Genomic DNA, 19,511 nt, shown 5'->3' with positions numbered 1-19,511 from the left:
ATTTAAACACTACATTGCCTCTGGATCCAGGGTCAGGCACACTTTCCTCGTTAGTGCTTAAATATGTGGTAAATTTGCCACTGTCCCATGGAAATGCCCTTTCATCAAAGGCTAGCCCAGCCTTCCCTGGTCACTTACATTTGCAGGTGATCACCACTGAGGGGGCACATAGCTGTAAGTGGGCGTTCCTGGGGCCCGGTACGTGGGCACAGTGACCGGGTGGGGGGCGACAGGAGTTGGGGAGTGAGCAGTCAGCAGGGTACCTGGAAGAAAGAGCAGCACATGACATGAGGCTGACCTCCTGCACAGCTCCACACTGCCTGATACGCACACAAGCCTGGCCTCTTTGCAAGGAGGAGGGTATACAGGAAGAGGGATAGTCTTGACCCAGATACTGTCAGAACTCTGATTAGATAATCCCCCGCACCCAAAAGTTGTCTCCACACAGCAAGCTCCACAGACAATATGTTCGTAAAAGCCTTTTGTGTGTCCCCTTCATAAAGCACACCCAATAATTTTTATAGGTCAGATGATAAACAAATGAGTATGCTTCAGCCTTAACAAGGAAGGAGATTCTGACACATGCTACAATACAGATGAACCTTAAGAACATAATTCTGAAAGAAAGAAGCCAGTCACTAAAAGACAAATACTTAACGATTCCACTTAGATGAAGTACCTGGAGTAGTCAAATTCAGAGACAGAAAGAAAGTAGAACAGGGAATTAGCGTTTAATGAGTACAGAGTTCAGATTTGCAGGATAAAGACGTTCTGGAGCTCTGTTTCACAACAATGTGAATATACTTAACACTACTGAACCGTACTTAAAAAGGGTTAAGATGGGCTGGGCACAGGGGCTCACGTCTGTAATCCCAACACTCTGGGAGGCTGGGGTGGGAGCATAGCTTAAGTTCAGGAGCTTGAGATGCGCCTGGGCAACATAGTGAGATCCCAGCTCTACAAAAAGTTTTAAAATTAGCCAGGTGTGGTAGCACACTTATAGTCCCAGCTACTCAGGAAGCTAAGGTGGGAGGATGGCTTGAGCCCATGAGTTCCAGACTACAGTGAACTGTGATCGCACCACTGCACTCAAGCCTGGGCAAAAGGGCAAGACCCTGTCTCAACAAAAAAAAGTTAAGATGGTAAAAACAAATAAATAAAAAACAAGAGGCTGGCAACAGTGACTCACGCCTGTAAGCCCAGCACTCTGGGAGGCCGAGGTGGGTGGATCACCTGAGGTCAGGAGTTCGAGACCAGCCTGGCCAACATGGTGAAATCCCATCTCTACCAAAAGGTACAAAAAAAAATTAGGCAGGCGTGGTGGCAGGCGCCTGTAGTCCCAGCTACTGGGAAGGATGAGGTGGGAAAATCACTTGAACCTAGGAGGCAGAGGTTGCAGTAAGCTGAGATCACACCACTGCACTCCATCTTGGCTGACAGGGTGAGACCCTGTCTTAAAAAAAATATTAAAAATTTTAAAATTAAAAAAAAAAAAAAGAAATGAGGATTCTAAACTACATGAGCTTCTGAGTTCTTTAAGAGAAATCTATTTTTCCTACAACTGCAGAAACTCAGCAACTACTTGAGTCCCTTTATGGACCAGCACCACCTCCAACACAGTGGCACCCAACCTGGTGCCTGCTGCCCTCCCTCCCTGTGCCTCAAACCAGCAGTTTCTGTCTATGCCCAGTTTCCTGTTCCTTGACAGATAAGTACGGGGAAAACCAAATCAGAGTCTACATTGAAGCACACATAATATCCCGGAATGCTTTTCTCTCTGGCCTAATTTCCTTACACTGAAGTCAAGTCCAGAAAAACAAGGAGGGAACAGTACGCTTTTGTGTGGGCATGACCTAAAGGTGGTCATATTGACCCAGAGACCAGGAGGTGAATCCACATGGGTGGTCATACAGATTGGGTGGTCACCCAATCCCTAGACATCAGATCAAACCCCCAGGGCTTCCGCGGAGATGTGCCCATCTCAGCCAGGGGCCTCATCTTTCCATGGTTTATTTTCCTTAGAGGAGGCCTTGCAAAGTAAAGTACGGTAGATGAATGCCAAAGGATTTCTACAGGCAGCTGTTTCTTCTATCAACGCAAGACCAGCTCTCCTAGATGCATGAAAACATCCCGATGAAGACAACTGACCTGCAAAGACAAGCTCCCCTCAAGGGAAAGGAAGAAGGCCAGAGCAACCCCGGTACACAAAGTGTCCTCCTTCTACTCAAGTCTTACATGGTCATAGGGGGTGGGAGGAGAGGGAGCACATCCTGCATTGCCAAATGGCTCAGTTCACCAACAAAGTGAGTCCATCAGATTCAGAGAGGCCTCCATAAGGGGTCACTCAGGTAGGCAAAATAAAAGATAACCTGCTGTTTCTTCCCCAAAGAATTTTCTGTCCTTCCACACAACTACAGCTATGAAAACCTAGAGCCAAGGGTCAGAGGATTCGTGAGCTCTCCCCTCCCCCAGCTCTAGGGTACACCATAGGACAGACACCGCAGGAACAAGGACTTACCTGCTGACATGGCCATGGTGGTCCCAGCCACCATGCCCATGGTGACCCCGTTGCCTCTAGGAGGGGGGATGGGAGCAGGGTACACCGTTGCAGGCATGCCGTTGGGCTGCACCACCGTGGTGTGGTGGATGACGTGAGGAGGTGCTGCATACAGCGGCTGTGTGTAGTACGTGCCTTGCTGTGGGGAGAAGAGAGACAACTGACACAGGGTCGCAGGGCCAAAGGATGAACGCCCAGGTGGTATCACCCCTTCCCACACAGCAGTGTGTACCCAAGCATACCTGTGCATACGGGCTCTGCTGGGGGTAGGCACTTCGCACAGGGTACACGGCAGTCTGGTAGGGGTTCGGGGAGGAGGAGTACGGCGGCACAGCCCCGCTGGTGGGGGAACAGGACACTTTGTAAGGTGTGCCAGGAGTGTAACCTGGAACAAAGAAGGCAATGGCCTGAGTTCACCCAAGCCGGTCCAGGCACAGGGAGAGGACACATGCAGGGAGGAGCTAAGCTGCGTGTCAGCCCCACGCAACTCGCCAGACCTGCTGCCACTGCCGCCCCCACTCTCCTCCACTAAGATCCGACTTCATTCTTACTTTGTGTGCGTGTGTGCATGCACGTGTGTGTGGTGGCAGGGTGTTGGGGAGGAGGAAAAAATACCAAAAGAGAACGTTCTACAGATGGAATGCTCACACAAGGACAGGAAATAAAAACTGTCTTGTCCTGCTGGAATTTAAATTGGTATGGCATTCCTGGGGCTAAACTTGGCATCTAAAGTATATATGCCTTTTAACCCCACAATTCCACTTCTAGAAGTCTGTCTTAAAGCAATACACATGGATCTATACACACACAGAGACTTAACTGCAAGCACGCTCATCATAGTGTTGTTTGTTACAGCAAAAACAGGAGAAACTTGCCCAACACCAGGACTGGCTAAGCACTCCATGGTAAAAAGCCCTCTGGGTTAAGGGAGAAAGCTGAACACACATACTTGCTTTTGTCCCCACACAAAATGACATGAAAATGACAATAAAGCAGATTAAGAGAAAAAAGACATAAAACTCACCAAGAATGGAAGAGAAGACAGCATGTTGAAGCCTGGCAAGCTGAAGTGGAGGATGATTGAGCAGACTCGAGAAGAAGGCACTCAGCCAGCAGCGAGGAGCAGCTGGCACCAAGAGAGCCGTTCCCCAAAGCCCTGCAAACTGCTGGCCACCAACCCGCCTCCAGAAGCAGATAAAGAGGCCCCATCTAGTAGAGTGGTTGAGTTTGCTGAATAAGCAGTTAGGTGTCCCTTCCTGACCCCAACAGAGAAGAGGGGTTTGGTCTCAGGGGAGGGAGAGGGTCTCTGGACAGCTATGTTCACAGCAGCTATATTCACAATGATCAAAAGCTGGCAATGGCCCAAATGCCCACCAGGAGACAAATGGGTAAACACACTGTGGTGCATCCATACAAATCCTACTGAGCAAGCCAAAGGGACAAACTGCTGATCCATACAAGCACATGAATGAATCGCAAAGCCACACCATGTCAAAGAAGCCAGATACAAGGACACATGCTGGATGCATGTACTGACAGAAGCTCTAGGAAAGACCAACCTAATCCAGAGTCATCAAAACCCCAGCAATGGTGCCAGGGGCCAGAGGGGCATGCGAGAACCTTTCCAAAGAGTGCATTCACTCAAATGTGGTGACGGTCATACAGCTGTGTATGACTGTCCAAACATACCAAACTGTACACTGAGAAGGATTAACTTATAATATGTAAATCAGACCTCCATACAAGTGCTTATGGCATCTCACATTCCCATGGGTGAGAGCAGGAGGGGTGGAGCACTCACACACTGTCCGTGTCAGACAGTGCAACTTTGCAAGCCAGACACACATCCCGCAACATCCAGCAATCCACTCCCAAAACTTCCCCTAGAAAAATGAAAACACAGGTCCACAAAAGACTTGTAAAAAGTGTTCAATCTTATTCCTAGTAGCCAAAAACGGGAAATAATCCAAATCTTCATCAACTGGAGAAAGGATAAATCATGATATGTCTCTATAAACATTACTCAGCAATCAAAAGGAAAAAACATGGATGAATCTCACAACATGCTGAGCTTTCCAAAGAAGCTGGAAACAGAACAGCACATAGAGCAATGATCCCGTTTATTCCCTAACAACAAAAAAATTTACCTACGGTGATGGAAATCAGAGGGGAGAGGGCGAAGAAAGCCTTCTGGGATGATCAAAGTATTCCATGTTTTATTTGGAGTGGTGGTTCCATGGGCATGTACAACTGTCAAAACCCACCCAGTTGAGCACTTAATATGTGGGTGTTTTGTGCATAAATTATACCTCAAGTTTGAAAAAATAAGCTGAGTATAAAGAATTTTGGATCACCTGAGCCGGAGGTCAACGCTGCAGTGAGCTGTAATTATGCCTCTGCATTCTGCCTGGGCGACAAAGTAAGACGCTGTCTCAGAAAAATAGTAATAATAATTAAAGTTAATTTTTAAAAAATTTTACACAACTGGGCTGTTAGCAATATGTACGTGTGTGTATTTTTTTTTTATTTTTTATTTTTGAGATGGAGTCTTGCTCTATTCCCTAGGCTGGAGTGTAGTGGTGCAATCTCAGCTCACTGCAGCCTCCGCCTCCTGGGTTCAAGCAATTCTCATGCCCCAGCCACCCGAGTAGCTGGGATTGCAGGCATGTGCCACCACATCCAGCTAATTTTTGTAATTTTTAGTATAGACAGGATTTTGCCATGTTGGCCAGGATAGTCTGGAACTCCTGGCCTCAAATGATCCTCCTGCCTCAGCCTCCCAAAGTAGTAGGATTACAGGTGTGAGCCTGTATATATATGTGCCTGGTCCATATATTTTGTTTTAATTTGAAAGGGAAAGAGAATGATTGGCCCCCTGGGAAATTCACTAGTCTGGGGCCTTTTGTTTGGGGTGCCAGTGCAATTCTGTGACATGGATATATTGCACAGTGGTGAAGTCTGGGCTTTTTCACCTAAATACTGCACACTGTATCAATTAAGCAACACGAAGGCTTCAACATCAGCCTTCTCATACTCCCCTGCATGCCCTTTCATGGTCTCACGGTGGGAGGTGCTGTGGCTGAGATCTGCAGCAGACCAAACAACAGGTGGTCCTGTCCTACGCAGCAAAGCGGGTGCTCACACCCAGATTTGTCTGCATCCAGAGCCCTGACCCTTCTACCCAAACCAAGCAACTCCCAACCTCAGCTAGTTTCCATTTGAAGAAAGAAAAGATTCCACCAGGGCTCCCTATATTTTGAAATTCACTCACCGCTATGTTAACCGTAAATAGAAACACTGCCAAAATTTGAATACAACAACTTTTAAATACTGGTGCTTGGCCAAAGGAAAGCAGAATACGCAGATTTTCCATTAGGATTTGGAAAAGCAAGTTTCAAGACAAGAGCAGTTACAGAGTTTCCTTCTCCGGCTGCTCATCTCGTCTTTAAGAAGGCTAAAAAAGGAAAGTGAAAAGGAAAGCTTCACAGGTGTACACAGGTTAAAACTCATCAAACTGAAGCTTTAAATCTGTACACTTAGTTGTATGCCAATTACGCCACAACGAGGTTGTATAACATTTTCTTCAATTATAAAGAAAAAGGTAGTGTGAATGCCATCAAAGAATTATAAAGGAAAAGGTAGTGTGTCCGGCCATGTACTGATACTCCCAGGAGACCCGGGACAGTCCAATTCCCCCTAAGTGACTAGCTAACTCAGGGAAGAAATGCAAAAAGGAAGCATGGTGTGTGGCGGGCACACATGTGACTAGTCAATGGTGACTGGGGCATTATACCAACACAGAGAGGCTATTCACCATCAACATGGGGCCATGCCCTGTCACAGCGGAGATGATCAGGACAGATCCAGCCCTCTCCATAAGGTGCTTGGCTTCAGGGGAAAAAAAAATCACAGGAAAACAAACCACCAACATAGCAGCATTTTATGCAGTCTTGGCAAGCAATGAGGAGTCAGCTCAGAGAGGGGCAGGTGGGGCAAGGATGTCTCAAATGAAAGAAACTGTGGGGATGAGGGACGTCAAGGGTCATCTTGGATAGCTCCCTTCTCCCCAGCCACACCACCTCTTTCATTTCCCACCACCATGCAGCAGCCAGACACCAGCGGGTACCTTCAGCTGTACCTAAAGGAGACACTGCCGAATGGGATCCCCACTGTACGGCTTAATCCCAGTTTTCTGCCTCATATTTCCACTAGCCTGAAAAGAGATCCTCCCAGGAGTCACCAAACTCTTATCTGACCAAGATGATATTTTTTAATAAAAATGTCAAAACATAGAGCTACCCTCTGTGTGTCACATCCTGAGAACAGATGCTAGACTTCAAAGTTGGGAATCTCATTCCAAACTTCCAACAGTTTGAACGAACAAACCCACAGGGTTCCCTTTCTTCATACAATTAAAAACATTCATGACAGATAACTGGAAATATGAACACTGATTACAATCTCAGTAGTGATAAAAAAAATTTTTTAGGCGTGACAATGACACAGTTCTAATTTATCTTTTAAAGATAATATTTAAAAAGCTGATGAATATAATGTCTGAGATTTGCTTCAAAATAATATAGAGGAAAGTGGCAGGGGCCCAGATGAAAAAGATCAGCCATAAGGTGGTAACTGCTAAAGCCAGGTGATGTGTAGGTGGGAAGTATATTCCCATGTACTTGTGCTTAAGCCAGGTGACGTGTGAGCAGGAATTTTTTTTTTTTTGGATGGAGTCTCGCTGTCTCGCTCTGTCACCCAGGCTGGAGTGCTGACACGATCTTGGCTCACTGCAACCTCCACCTCCCAGGTTTAAGAGATTCTTCTGCCTCAGCCTCTCAAGTAGCTGGGACTACAGGCATGCACCACCACACCCAGCTAATTTTTGTATTTTTAGTAGAGATGGGGTTTCACCATATTGGCCAGGCTGGTGTCGAACTCCCAACCTCGTGATCCGCCTGCCTTGGCCTCCCAAAGTGCTGGGATTACAAGCGTGAGCCACCGCGCCCGGCCGTTGAGTAGGAATATTCCCATGTACTTGTGCTAAAGCAAGGCAATGTGTGAGTGGGAATTATGTTCCCATGTATTTCTGTAAATATTTGAAACGTTTCCTAATCACTCTTTTGAAGTCAAAGTATTAAAAAATACAAGGAAGACTGTTACAGATTGAAAGAGATAAGAGACATAAATTCAACTTTATAAAAAATTCACTATGTAATGCTGAGTACATTATTCTGATTCCAAACGTTTTTTTAAACTTAGGGGGTAACTGGGCAAATGTAAATAGGAGCTACTTTTAAAATTAGAGAGCTGCTGTTTCTAAGTGTGGACATGCAAAAGCACACCTCACTCATGTTAGGGAGGGCTACACTCAAGTCCACTGGACAAGACACAAAGGATTCTGAATTGATTCCACAAGAATAAAAGAAAAACCACACAACACTCATCCTTACGTAAGGTAAATATGGGGAAAGATCACTGGGGAATCTAAGTGGTGGGTACTATGGACATCCACTGTATTGTCCGCTCAACTTTTCTGTATACGTAATTTTTTTTTTTTTTGAGACGGAGTCTTGCTCAGTTGCCTAGGCTGGAGTGCAGTGGCGCAATCTCAGCTCACTGCAAACTCCGCCTCCCGGGTTCACGCCATTCTCCTGCCTCAGTCTCCTGAGTAGCTGGGACTACAGGCGCCCACCACCAAACCCGGCTAATTTTTTTTTTTTGGTAGAGACGGGGTTTCACCGTGTTAGCCAGGATGGTCTTGATCTCCTGACCTTGTGATCCACCCACCTTGGCCTCCCAAAGTGCTGGGATGACAGGCATGAGCCACTGCGCCTGGCCCAATTTTTTTAATAAGGTGGAAGGCCGGGTGTGGTGGCTCCCGCCTGTCATCCCAGCACTTTGGGAGGCCAAGGTGGGCAGATCGCATGAGCCCAGGAGTTGAGACGAGCCTAGCCAAGCTGGCAAAACCTCGCCTCCAAAATTTAAAAAAAAAAAAAAAAAGGTAAAAATAAGCAAGGTGAAAAGTATACAGTACTTTCAGATGCTGACACACAACTGAGAGCGTGTACGCTAGCCAGAAAATCTCCATGGAAACAACAGTCATGCATGAGGTAAAAGAACAAGCAAGGAAGTTAGCTAAAGGGCCCACGGATCACCACACCCAAACGCACCCCTAAAAAATGAATTATAGTCAGGCGCAGTGGCTCATGCCTGTAATCCCAGCACTTTGGGAGGCTGAGGCAGGCGGATCACCTGAGGTCAGGAATTTGAAACCAGCCTGGCCAACACGGTGAAACCCCATCGCTACTAAAAATACAAAAGTTAGCCAGGCTTGGTGGCCACACGACTGTAGTCCCAGCCACTTGGGAAGCTGAGGTGGGAGAATCAGTTGAACCTGGGAGGTGGAGGTTACAGTGAGCAGAGACTGCGGCAATGCACTCCAGCCTGGGCGACAGAGGGAGACCCTGTCTCGAAAAAAAAAAAAGAAGAAGAAGAAGATGAATACAAAATTTTGCCAAGCCTTTAAAAAGGCCATCAGCAGGAAGGATTCTATAGCAGTCTGAAAGATGCTGATCTGGAAGATGGCCTGGCAGTTAGGCATAGGCTGGAAAAAAAGTTAAACCATACCACTGGACATGTTCAATATATACAGCCAATGTGCAACAAGAAGTTACAGTTCTATCTGATAAAATGATTCACTAAAGAAAGAATGAGAAGAAAAAGGAAAAGCTGTTAGAAGTCAAAACAAGCAATAAACCCACGACCTACATCCATCAACATTGCTAATAAGAAAGTCCTTGACCTTTTTATCACTCTTCAAACTGCAGAAAGAGCTCAGAGTGAAGAGAAGATGCAAGCTGCCAACCCGAACAAACCTCTAATACAGAGTATAAAACCAAAGTGAGGAAAATCTGAGAACACCTCTCTCCAAAGAGGGAGTCTCTCAGCCACAAGTGCTCATCTGGCCCACCACAGCCACTGAAAAAAAGGGAAGTCCTTTTTCATGCCTCATTTCCTTAGGATACATAGTCGAGGGGCCCACCTACGATGTCTTCCTTTTCTTCTACTGGAAGCCTCCCACTGCAGAAATCCCTGCAGCTAGCCCTAGGTTTCCCAATCCAATCACCCAAGGTGTCTTTTTTGTTTTTGTTTTGAGACGGAGTCTCGCTCTGTTGCCCAGGTTGGAGTGCAGCGGTGCTATCTCAGCTCACTGCAACCTCTGCCTCACGGGTTCAAGCGATTCTTCTACCTCAGCGTCCCAAGTAGCTGGGATTACAAGCGTGCAGCACCATGCTCAGCTAATTTTTGTATTTTTAGTAGAGACTGGATTCACCTATGTTGGCCAGGCTGGTCTCGAAGTCCTGATCTCAAGTGATCCACCCGCCTCGGCCTCCCAAAGTGCTGGGATTACAGGTATGAGCCGCCGCGTCCGGCCTACCCAAGGTGTCTTACGACACCTACCTTACATGTAGGCGTTGCTGAAGCAAACGGAGCGACTGCTCCAAGAAGGAAGCATGCATATGCAACTCAGCATGCAATGCATGGGATGCTAAACTTGGGCATTTCACACATGCACATTTTACTTAAAAACAAAACCAAAAAGGAACTAAACAAATAATGATGTGCATGCTCAAGTTATTGAGGTAAGATATACTGAGGCCCACAACTTACTCTGAAATGAAACCCATCAAAAAATAAGATGGACTGAAGGATGGAGTAATGTGTATGTGATACAAGTAAAATGTTACTTGTAAAAGTTGACGCTAAAAAGTTTAATCGTAGAATCTTAGCAGTCCATATATAGGTGATCACTGTGAAATTTCTGCAACTTTTCTGTGACATCTGAAATTTTTTACAATAAAATGTTGAAAAAAGTCACCAACTATTTCTAATCAGAACAACGGTTTTTAATATATATTATCTTACTGTTTATTCTTATGACTGTGAGGCTACGTTCTAATGCTCACCAGAAAACTTTTGGTCTTTGGTTTAGGCATGAATATTACACCATTTTCTAGCCAGCACTTAAGACAAGTGCATTTCAAGTAAGGCAAACAGGTCTCTCTATCAATTTAAGACTTAGTGTGGGGCCAAGAGCTATGGTGCACACCTGTAATCCCAACACTTTAGAAGGCCAAGATGGGAGGATAACTTGATTCCAAGAGTTCTGAGACTGGCCTGAGCAGCATAGCGAGACCTTGTCTCTACAAAATAAAAATTAGCAAGGCATGGTGGGGTGTACCTGTAGTCTCAGCGATTTAGGAGGCCAAGGCAGGAGGATCGCTCATTGAGCCCAGCAATTCTGGGTTACAGTGAGCTATGATTGTGCAACCACACTCCAGCCTGGGCGACTGAGCAAGACCCTGTCTCTAAAAACTAATAATAATAATTTTAAAAATTTAAAACACTAAGTAAAAAAATTTTTTTAATTAAAAATAGACTTAGTGTGTGCTTACCACCTTTTTTTTTTTCATTCAGCACTAAGTCCACCATATCCTTCCATAGTAACTCAACAGGAACTTCACAAACTTTAAATAAATACACACAATTACCTCATCGTACCCAAAAATATACACTGCCTCCCTGAAATATCAAATTCATTCAGTGCTAGGTCTTTCCAAAACAACAGCTTTTCAGATTCTCCCTCCCCAGGAAGCCCATCTGTACCGATGCAACCCAGGCGGCGCAGACAACAGACGCTCCCTCCTTCCACTTCACCAGACCTGTGAGTGACCCTGGCTGTGCCCTCAGGGAAGAGGACATGCACAGGGTCACTGATTTTAGAATGCCAACTGTTCGGGAACCAGAAACTTTTTATTTAAATAGGTCATTTTTTTTTCAAAAGTACTGTGTACCACGCGGATTTTTTTATAATAATTTTTTGAGTAAAAAAAGACATTTATTTAGAAAATTTAAAAAATTCAGAAGCCTGAAGTACATGTGAGGAGAGAAGATCTGTGCCAAAACACAGCACCATGAAATTTCTGAACACTGGAGGCAAAAATCCTACAGAATAGCAAAGAAAAACCAAGGTTACACTCAATCAGGCACCAACAAGGTACCCCAATTCTCAGCAACAGTGGTGGAAGCTGGAAAGCCATTAAGCAAACACCTGAATATTCTGGGGGGAAATAACTGCTCTCTAGAATTCTGTATCCAGACAACCATCAACGAAGTGTGCGTGCAGAATAAAATGTTTTCAGACATGGAAAATCTCAAAATTGTGACTTTTCCATACTCTCCCAGGTGGTTACTGAAGAAAATCCCCCGCCAAAACCAGAGTAAACGAGGAAAAAAGAAAAGAACTCAGGCAGAAGGGAAAGGCAAAAGCAAGCCCTGGGATGATGATAACAGTGACCCCCCCAGGGTCTGGCCCAGAGGACAACCAGTCCAGATAAGAGAGAGGAAGGGAGGGCTTCAGAGATCACCAGGAAAACAACACACAAGTATCTGAAATTGCTAAGAAGAGATCTCAACACATCGGGGGTAGCTGGAGGTTTAATTAATGCTATGGTCACAGAAACCTAATCAAAGACACCAGATAAGTACAGTATTAATTCCAGGGACACCGAAGTAGATGCAGAAGAAACTGCAACAGGGCACAGGACAACAGGATCGCCGCACAGAGGACACAGCTGTGAACAGTGCTGATGCGGCCACAATAATAGAACTGTGAAGGAAGGTCGGGGCAGCAAAGTGAGAAGTCAGTAAAGCAGTGCCACTTTACAAAAACAAACAAAAAAAAAAGCAGGGAACAGCAGAAACATGTCGTGTGGAAGCACGGAAGGCACGAGCAAAAGCAGCTTTAAAGAGTTAAAGAGCTGGAGTTTGCCCATGGGGAGTGAAATGTGGGGGCTCCCACAAGGGAGCAGGCAACTGCTATTGTTCATTTTTAAAAGCCTTTTGGAGCACTGCAATCTTTTACCTCTATGAATGTAAACCTTTAAGAGGGAAAGAAACAGGCTCCACAAGACCTCACAGACTATTAATATTCCAAAGGCTATTCTCTCCCCCTCGGCTGCCATGCATGAAGTTTAATTTTTAAACAAACCAAGGGTTTCATTTTATGGCTACAATTCTGAGTTCAAAAAGAAAAGAAACGCCGGGCGTGGGGGGCTCATGTCTGTAATCCGAGCACTTTGGGAGGCTTAGGTGGGCGGGATCACCTGAGGTCAGGAGTTCAAGACCAGCCTGACACACATGGAGAAACCCCGTCTCTACTAACAATACAAAAATTAGCCGGCGTGGTGGAGAGCGCCTGTAATTCCAGCTTCTCAGGAGGCTGAGGCAGGAGAATTGCTTGAACCCAGGTGGCAAGGCTTGCAGTGAGCTGAGATCGCACTACTGCACTCCAGCCTGGGCAACAGAGCGAGACTCCAGCTCAAAAAAAAAAGAAAAAAAGAAAAAAAAAAGAAAAGAAAAGAAAGCTCTACTGTAAACCATTTTCACTTATCATTAAATATTCTCCATAAACAAGTACTAAAACCAGATAAACACTGTGTGATAAACAGTTTAATTAAACCATCACTTTGTAATTAAATGCATGTGTACCTGTACATAAATGTTTGCACATCCAATTATTGCCCTTAGAATACATTCCTAGAAGTGGGTCGAAAGGGTTCATTTTTAAGCTTCTCTCTAACATACACTACCAAACTGCCCTCCAAAGAAGTTTCTCCAATTTACCCTCCACCCAGCCATACACACCAATGACCATGGAAGCTATTTCATCACTCCATCACTCTTTGCAACATTTGTATCTTTTTTTTTTTTTTTTTGAGACTGAGTGGAGTCTCGCTCTGTCGCCCAGGCTGGAGTGCAGTGGTGCGATCTCGATCTCGACTCACTCACTGCAAGCTCCGCCTCCCAGGTTCATGCCATTCTTCTGCCTCAACCTCCCGAGTAGCTGGGACTACAGGCGCCCACCACCACACCCGGCTAATTTTTTGTATTTTTAGTAGAGATGGGGTTTCACCGTGTTAGCCAGGATGGTCTCGATCTCCTGACCTCGTGATCCGTCCGCCTCGGCCTCCCAAAGTGCTGGGATTACAGGCATGAGCCACTGCACCCGGCCTAAATTTGTACCTTTTAAAAATAAGTGCTAATGTAATAAATATCTAAACAACCTTGTGTGTAGAGCTTATTACAAAGAACAGACTGTTTTGACAATTTCAGATCATCATTACCAATATTAGTTACAGGTACTTGTGACTCTAAGTAGGACCAGAACAGAGGCCTCAATGTGCTGGCCCAGCTGACATCTATGCCTGATCATAGGCTTGGGGCTGAAATCCTCCCATAAGAAATCAAGGAGTTATTTATTCATTATTCCAATGCCAAGGGTGAAGTTAAACAACTTTCCCAGGGAGTGACACAGTCAGGAGTATAATCCACATCTAGCTAACTCCACAATTCAAAGCTCTGATTCCAAAAATGGACAGCCCAGTTTTATTAGTTCATTCTCATACTACTAATAAAGAAATACCCGAGACTGGGTAATTTATAAAGGAAAGAGGTTTAATGGACTCACAGTTACACATGGCTGGGGAGGCCTCACAATCATGGTGGAAGGTAAAGGAAGAGCAAACGTGTGCAGGGGAACTGCCCTTTATAAAACCATCAGATCTCGTGAGACTTATTCACTATCATGGGAACAGCACAGGAAAAATCCACCCCCATGATTCAATTACCTCCCACCAGGTCCCTCCAGTGACATGTGGGGATTACAGGAGCTACAATTCAAGATGAGATTTGGGTGGGGACACAGCCAAACCATATCACCACTCTTGATGTGTGCATACACAGCCTTGTTCAGGAGGATAAAATGCATGACACCTTCTCCATTCCCAGATTCTGAAAAATAGAATTCTTCAGCAAAAGACATCTCATCACAAGGGTCTCAGAATCCTCTTATATCACAATTGGAAGAGGGCTAAGAAATACGTGGCAGTTGGATTACAAAAGTGCTCTGGAAGTCAGACTCCGCATATACAGCGTTGAAACCACAAGTCAGCATTGGGTGCAAACTGAACGGCAAGATCAAGAAAGCAGCAGGGGCCGGGTGTAGTGGCTCACTCCTGTAATCCCAACACTTTGAGAGGTCAAGATGAGAGGATTGCTTGTGCTCAGGAATTTGAAACCAGCTTGGGCAATACAGTGAGACCCCATCTCTACAAAAATTTTTTAAAAATAATCTAGGTGTGGTGACTTGTGCCTAAGGTTCCAGGTACTTGGGAAGCTGAGGCAGGATTGCTTGGCAGTGAGCCAAGTTCATGCCACTGCACTCCAGCCTAGGCAACAAAGTGAGATCCTATCACACTCTCACACACACACATACACACCCACCTCCACACACCTTCAGAGAGAGACAGAGAAAAAGCAGCAGGAAGGGAGAAAAACTTCTCTTTTAAATTTTTTATACTGATAATTTTGGCTTGCTCATCAGAAAAAGGGAAAGGCTCACTGAAAAGGGAGTTAAAAAATTCAAAACATGAAGCTGGGTGTGGTGGTTTATGCCTGTAATCCCAACGCTTTGGGAGGCTGCGTTGGGAAAATCCCTTGAACTCAGCAGAAAAAGGCTGTAACTGTACCACTGGACTTCACCCTGGGTGAAATCACAAGACCCCCGTCTCTTAAAAACAAACACCCAAGACATGAAAACAGAGAGGATACCAGAAAAAGATGGGCACACAGCTGTGGTCCAGACTCAGGTTAGATGGACAACAGCACTTGTGGGACATCAGAAAGACTTTTTCTTTTTTCTTTTTTTGAGACAGAGTCTCGCTCTGTCACCCAGGCTGCAGTGCAGTGGTGCGATTTTGGCTCACTGCAACCTCTGCCTCCCAGGTTCAAGTGATTCTCCTGCCTCTGCCTCCTGAACAGCTGGGACTACAAGTGTGTGCCACCACACTCGGCTCATTTTTGTATTTTTAGTAGAGATGGGGTCTCACTGTATTGGCCAGGCTGGTCTTGAATTCCTGGCCTCAAGTGATCTGCCCACCTTGGCATCCCAAAGTGCTAGGATTACAGGCATGAAAACCACCGTGCCCGGCTGCCTTATATTTTTCATTCACCAATTTCACAACTTCTCCTACAAGACCAGAAGATCTGGCACTGGTGAGCCAGCAGTCTGGCACCTAACAACTGCCTGGCACCCGTCAGCAGATGCCCCTCTAAACAAGGCAGGCCATTTGGGCAGCTGCAGTTGCTACCTGCCTGTCCCAGCTTCTGGATTACAGGAACAATTTGAGAGCAGTCTTGGAAAAGGGACAACACAGGCCTTACCTCCCTATGAGAAAGGAGAGATGTTCGAGAAGATGGGTGACAAGATGGGCATGGTAGCTCACGGCTATAATCCCAGCACTTTGGAAGGCTGAGGCAGGAGGATCACTTAAGCCCAGGAGTTTGCGACCAGCCTAGACAACATAGTGAAACCCATCTCTACAAAAAAATAGAAAAATTAGCCGGGTGTGGTGGTGTGCACCTGTAATCCCAGCTACTCGGGAGGCTGAGGTGGGAGCATTGCTTGAGCCTGAAAAGTTGAGGCTGCAGTGAGGCGTGATTGCACCACTGCACTGCAGCCTGGGCGACAGAGCAAGACCTTGTCTCAAAATAATAATGAGATGGGTGGCCCATGTTCCACAGGGTGGCCCCCACAGGCACCCAAGGGGGGAAGGTGTCAGCAGCACTCAGCCTCCACCCTGCCTCTGCTAGGCAGTGCTGCACATTTTTGGCAAGAACAGCTCTCAGCCTGAAATTAACTCAAGGTTCTTCTTGTAAAATAAAAAAGTTGAAAGTTTTAAGTACATTTTCACACTGATTTGTGCTCCATGAAGAAATGAGTAAAAGTGGGCTACCTCTGAAAATCCTAGAAGAGTAACTTACGTTATGGTGGTCTACGGCATGATCATCACATGCCACATTGATACGTATGCCAAAGATATAAACTTCAATCCATTCCTACCATCATACACAAAAATTAACTGCAAATGGGTCACAGACATAAATGTAAAACCTACAAGTGTAAAACTTCTACAAGAAAAAAGAAGAAAATCTTTGTGAAGTTAGGTTACACAGGTTTCTTTCTCTTTTGTTTTTTTTTTGGGGACGGAGTCCCGCTCTGTCGCTCAGGCTGGAGTGCAGTGGCACAATCTCGGCTCACTGCAAGCTCCGCCTTCCGGGTTCTGGCCATTCTCCTGCCTCAGCCTCTGGAGTAGCTGGGACTACAGGAGCCCGCCACCATGACCAGCTAATTTTTTGTATTTTTAGTAGAGAGGGGGTTTCACCGCGTTAGCCAGGATGGTCTCGATCTCCTGACCTCATGATCCACCCGCCCCGGCCTCCCAAAGTGCTGGGACGACAGGCGTGAGCCACTGCGCCCAGCCAAGTTACACAGGTTTATTAAGTATGGTACCAAAAGCATGATCCATAAAACGACTAACCCTCATCTAACTTTTTTTTTTTGGTTGAGACGGAGTCTCACCCTGTCGCCCAGGCTGGAATGCTATGGCATGATCTCGGCTCACTGCAACCTCTGTCTCCTGGGTTCAAGTGATTCTCCTGCCTCAGCCTCCCTAGTAGGCGGGATTACCGGAGTGCGCCTCAAGCCCAGCTAATTTTTGTATTTTTAGTAGAGACGGGGTTTCACCACGTTGGCCAGGCTGGTCTCGAACTCCTGACCTCATGATCCACCTGCCTCAGCCTCCCAAATTGCTGGGATTACAGACGTGAGCCACTGCGCCCAGCCTAAACTTTTAAAACCCCTGCTCTTTAAAAGACGCTGTTAAAAGAATGAAAAAGCCACAGACTGGGAGAAAACACGCATATATCTGATAAGAACTCTCAAAACTCAATGATAAGAAAACAATAACTGACATACAGTAAAAGCACATTCTTCACCAAAGACATACAGAAGGCAAATACGCACATGAAAAGATACTGCTACACATTCACTAGAATGGCTAGAATTAAAAAGACTGACCACACCAAGTGTTGTTAAGGATGTGGAGGAACGACAACTCACAAACACTGCTGGTAGGAATGTAAAATGGTACCACCACTTTGGAAGACAGTTTGGCAGTTTCTCACAAAGTTAAATATACACTTGCCATAATAACCAGCCACTCAAATCCTCTGTATTTATTTACTCAAGAGAAATCAAAGCGTATGTTCACACAATAACCTGCATATAAATATTAATAGCATCTTCATTTGTAATAGCCCAAAATTGCAAATAACCCAAATGTTCATCACATGGTAAATGGATAAGCAAACTGAAGTATTTATTTCCATACAACAAAATACTACCTAACAATAAAAAGGAATGAACTGCTAATATACACTACGAGATGGATGGTTCTTTCAAGGCAAAACACAAAAGGAAAACCACTCTAAAGGGAAAAAATGGGCCAATGTGGCAAACAGCTAGGGACTGAAAGTCGAGACTCTTGGCATAACTGTGTCTCACAGTCATGGGAAACCACTGAGAAAAATTCATCTGGGAGCATCGCTCTGGTTTAAATGGGAAGAACATTAACCCGGGGAGAGAAAGCTTGGGAGCAGGAAGACCAAGTCAAGAAGGTTTTTTTCAGGGTGTGAACTACGGTCTGAACAAGGGTGGTCATAGGGTCATAGTGGAAGTGGAAATGGAAACGAAGAGATGGATGTAAGGACAGAATATAAAGGCAGAATTTTATGATTAACAAAACCGGAAGAATCTGGGGAAAGGACACTGCTGTTGTCTCCTCCTCTGTCAAAGTTAACTGTGTGAAGCTACTGTTGAGGGATAAAGCTGCCCCAGCAGTCCCAGGATTAAGGCCAAACCACAGCCTCAGATCAGAGTGTGCACCACCACTGCTGCGGCAGAAAGGCAAAGCCCCGTGTGGGTGAAAAAAGTCCAAAAGGAACCAACACCAGAGAGTGCAGGCTCCTAGGAGGAAATCCCACTAAATAACCAATCTCCTCAAGATTCAGACCCAAACCAATTCCACTTTTAATATTAACAGTGATTTCCAAAATCTAAAAATATTCATCTATACATTACATGGAAAATAATACTTTTTTAAAAAATATAATCAGAGTGCTAAAGTAGTCTAATCAAAAATTATCTCTAAAAACATTAACATGGAAATTCCACCTGTTGGCATGGCAAGAAATTCTTCAATTTCTAGTAGGTGATACTATTTCATGAACAGATGCTCTGGCAGAGTTAACAACCTAGTGATTACAGATTTGCCTTGTGGGAGGACATGAGAAACACAGTATATAAAGCTTCAGTGCAGTAAGAATTAAGCTTTTGTTGCACTTATCAACAGGCTAATTTAATGAACTTGAGAAATCGACTCAACCAAGTCCTAATTCTATACCCACCCCTCTCAAAATCCACCCCTTCACCTTTCTCTCCCAGCTGTACGTACAAAGCATTTTACCACCCAGCACATACCTGTTTGGAAGGTAGGATTCGCTCCAGGATACATGTTAGGAGAATAGGCAGGAGCTGCTGCTGCATAGCCCATGGGAAAACCAGCTGAAGAAAAATACAGAACAATCTCATGTCATCAACTGAAGCAGTGACACACAATCACTAGAGCTCCTGCAAAGCCATCGCTCTTACCTTCTTCCCCAGAACTCCACAGACTTAAGCAGCCCCAAGAGCACTATGTGTGGCCAACAGCATGTCTCTAGTTGTCTTCTTCCCGCAGAACTTTGTTTTTTTTATCGTTGTCGTCTTTTGAGACAGAGTTTCACTTTCATCGCCCAGGCTGGAGTGCAATGGCATGATCTTGGCTCACTGCAACCTCTGCCTCCCAGGTTCAAGCGATTCTCCTGCCTCAGCCTTCCGAAGAGCTGGGATTACAGGTGTGTGTCACCACACCTGGCTAATTTTTCTATTTTTAGTAGAGACGGGGTTTCATCACGTTAGCCAGGCTGGTCTTGAACTCCTGATTTCAGTTGA

At 45.3% G+C, this 19,511-nt stretch overlaps 1 protein-coding gene across 6 annotated transcripts in view; it reads right to left on the bottom strand.

Annotated features, from left to right (window-relative positions):
- FAM168B (family with sequence similarity 168 member B) overlaps positions 1 to 19,511 on the bottom strand; it is a 46,600-nt gene that overhangs the window by 4,857 nt on the left and 22,232 nt on the right. For all 6 annotated transcript variants that reach the window (XM_034954180.3, XM_055109384.2, XM_034954179.3 and 3 more), the window contains 4 exons: positions 18,999 to 19,082; positions 2,800 to 2,942; positions 2,519 to 2,696; positions 139 to 263 (listed from right to left, as the gene is read on the bottom strand). In XM_034954180.3, the coding sequence (XP_034810071.1) occupies positions 151 to 263; positions 2,519 to 2,696; positions 2,800 to 2,942; positions 18,999 to 19,082 (518 nt within the window). In that variant the 3' untranslated portion in view covers positions 139 to 150. The remainder of the gene's footprint in view (positions 1 to 138; positions 264 to 2,518; positions 2,697 to 2,799; positions 2,943 to 18,998; positions 19,083 to 19,511) is intronic.

This window comes from Pan paniscus, chromosome 13, assembly GCF_029289425.2.
Source record: "Pan paniscus chromosome 13, NHGRI_mPanPan1-v2.0_pri, whole genome shotgun sequence".
Taxonomy (NCBI): domain Eukaryota; kingdom Metazoa; phylum Chordata; class Mammalia; order Primates; family Hominidae; genus Pan; species Pan paniscus.
This window is presented reverse-complemented; position numbering and strand designations above follow the sequence as displayed.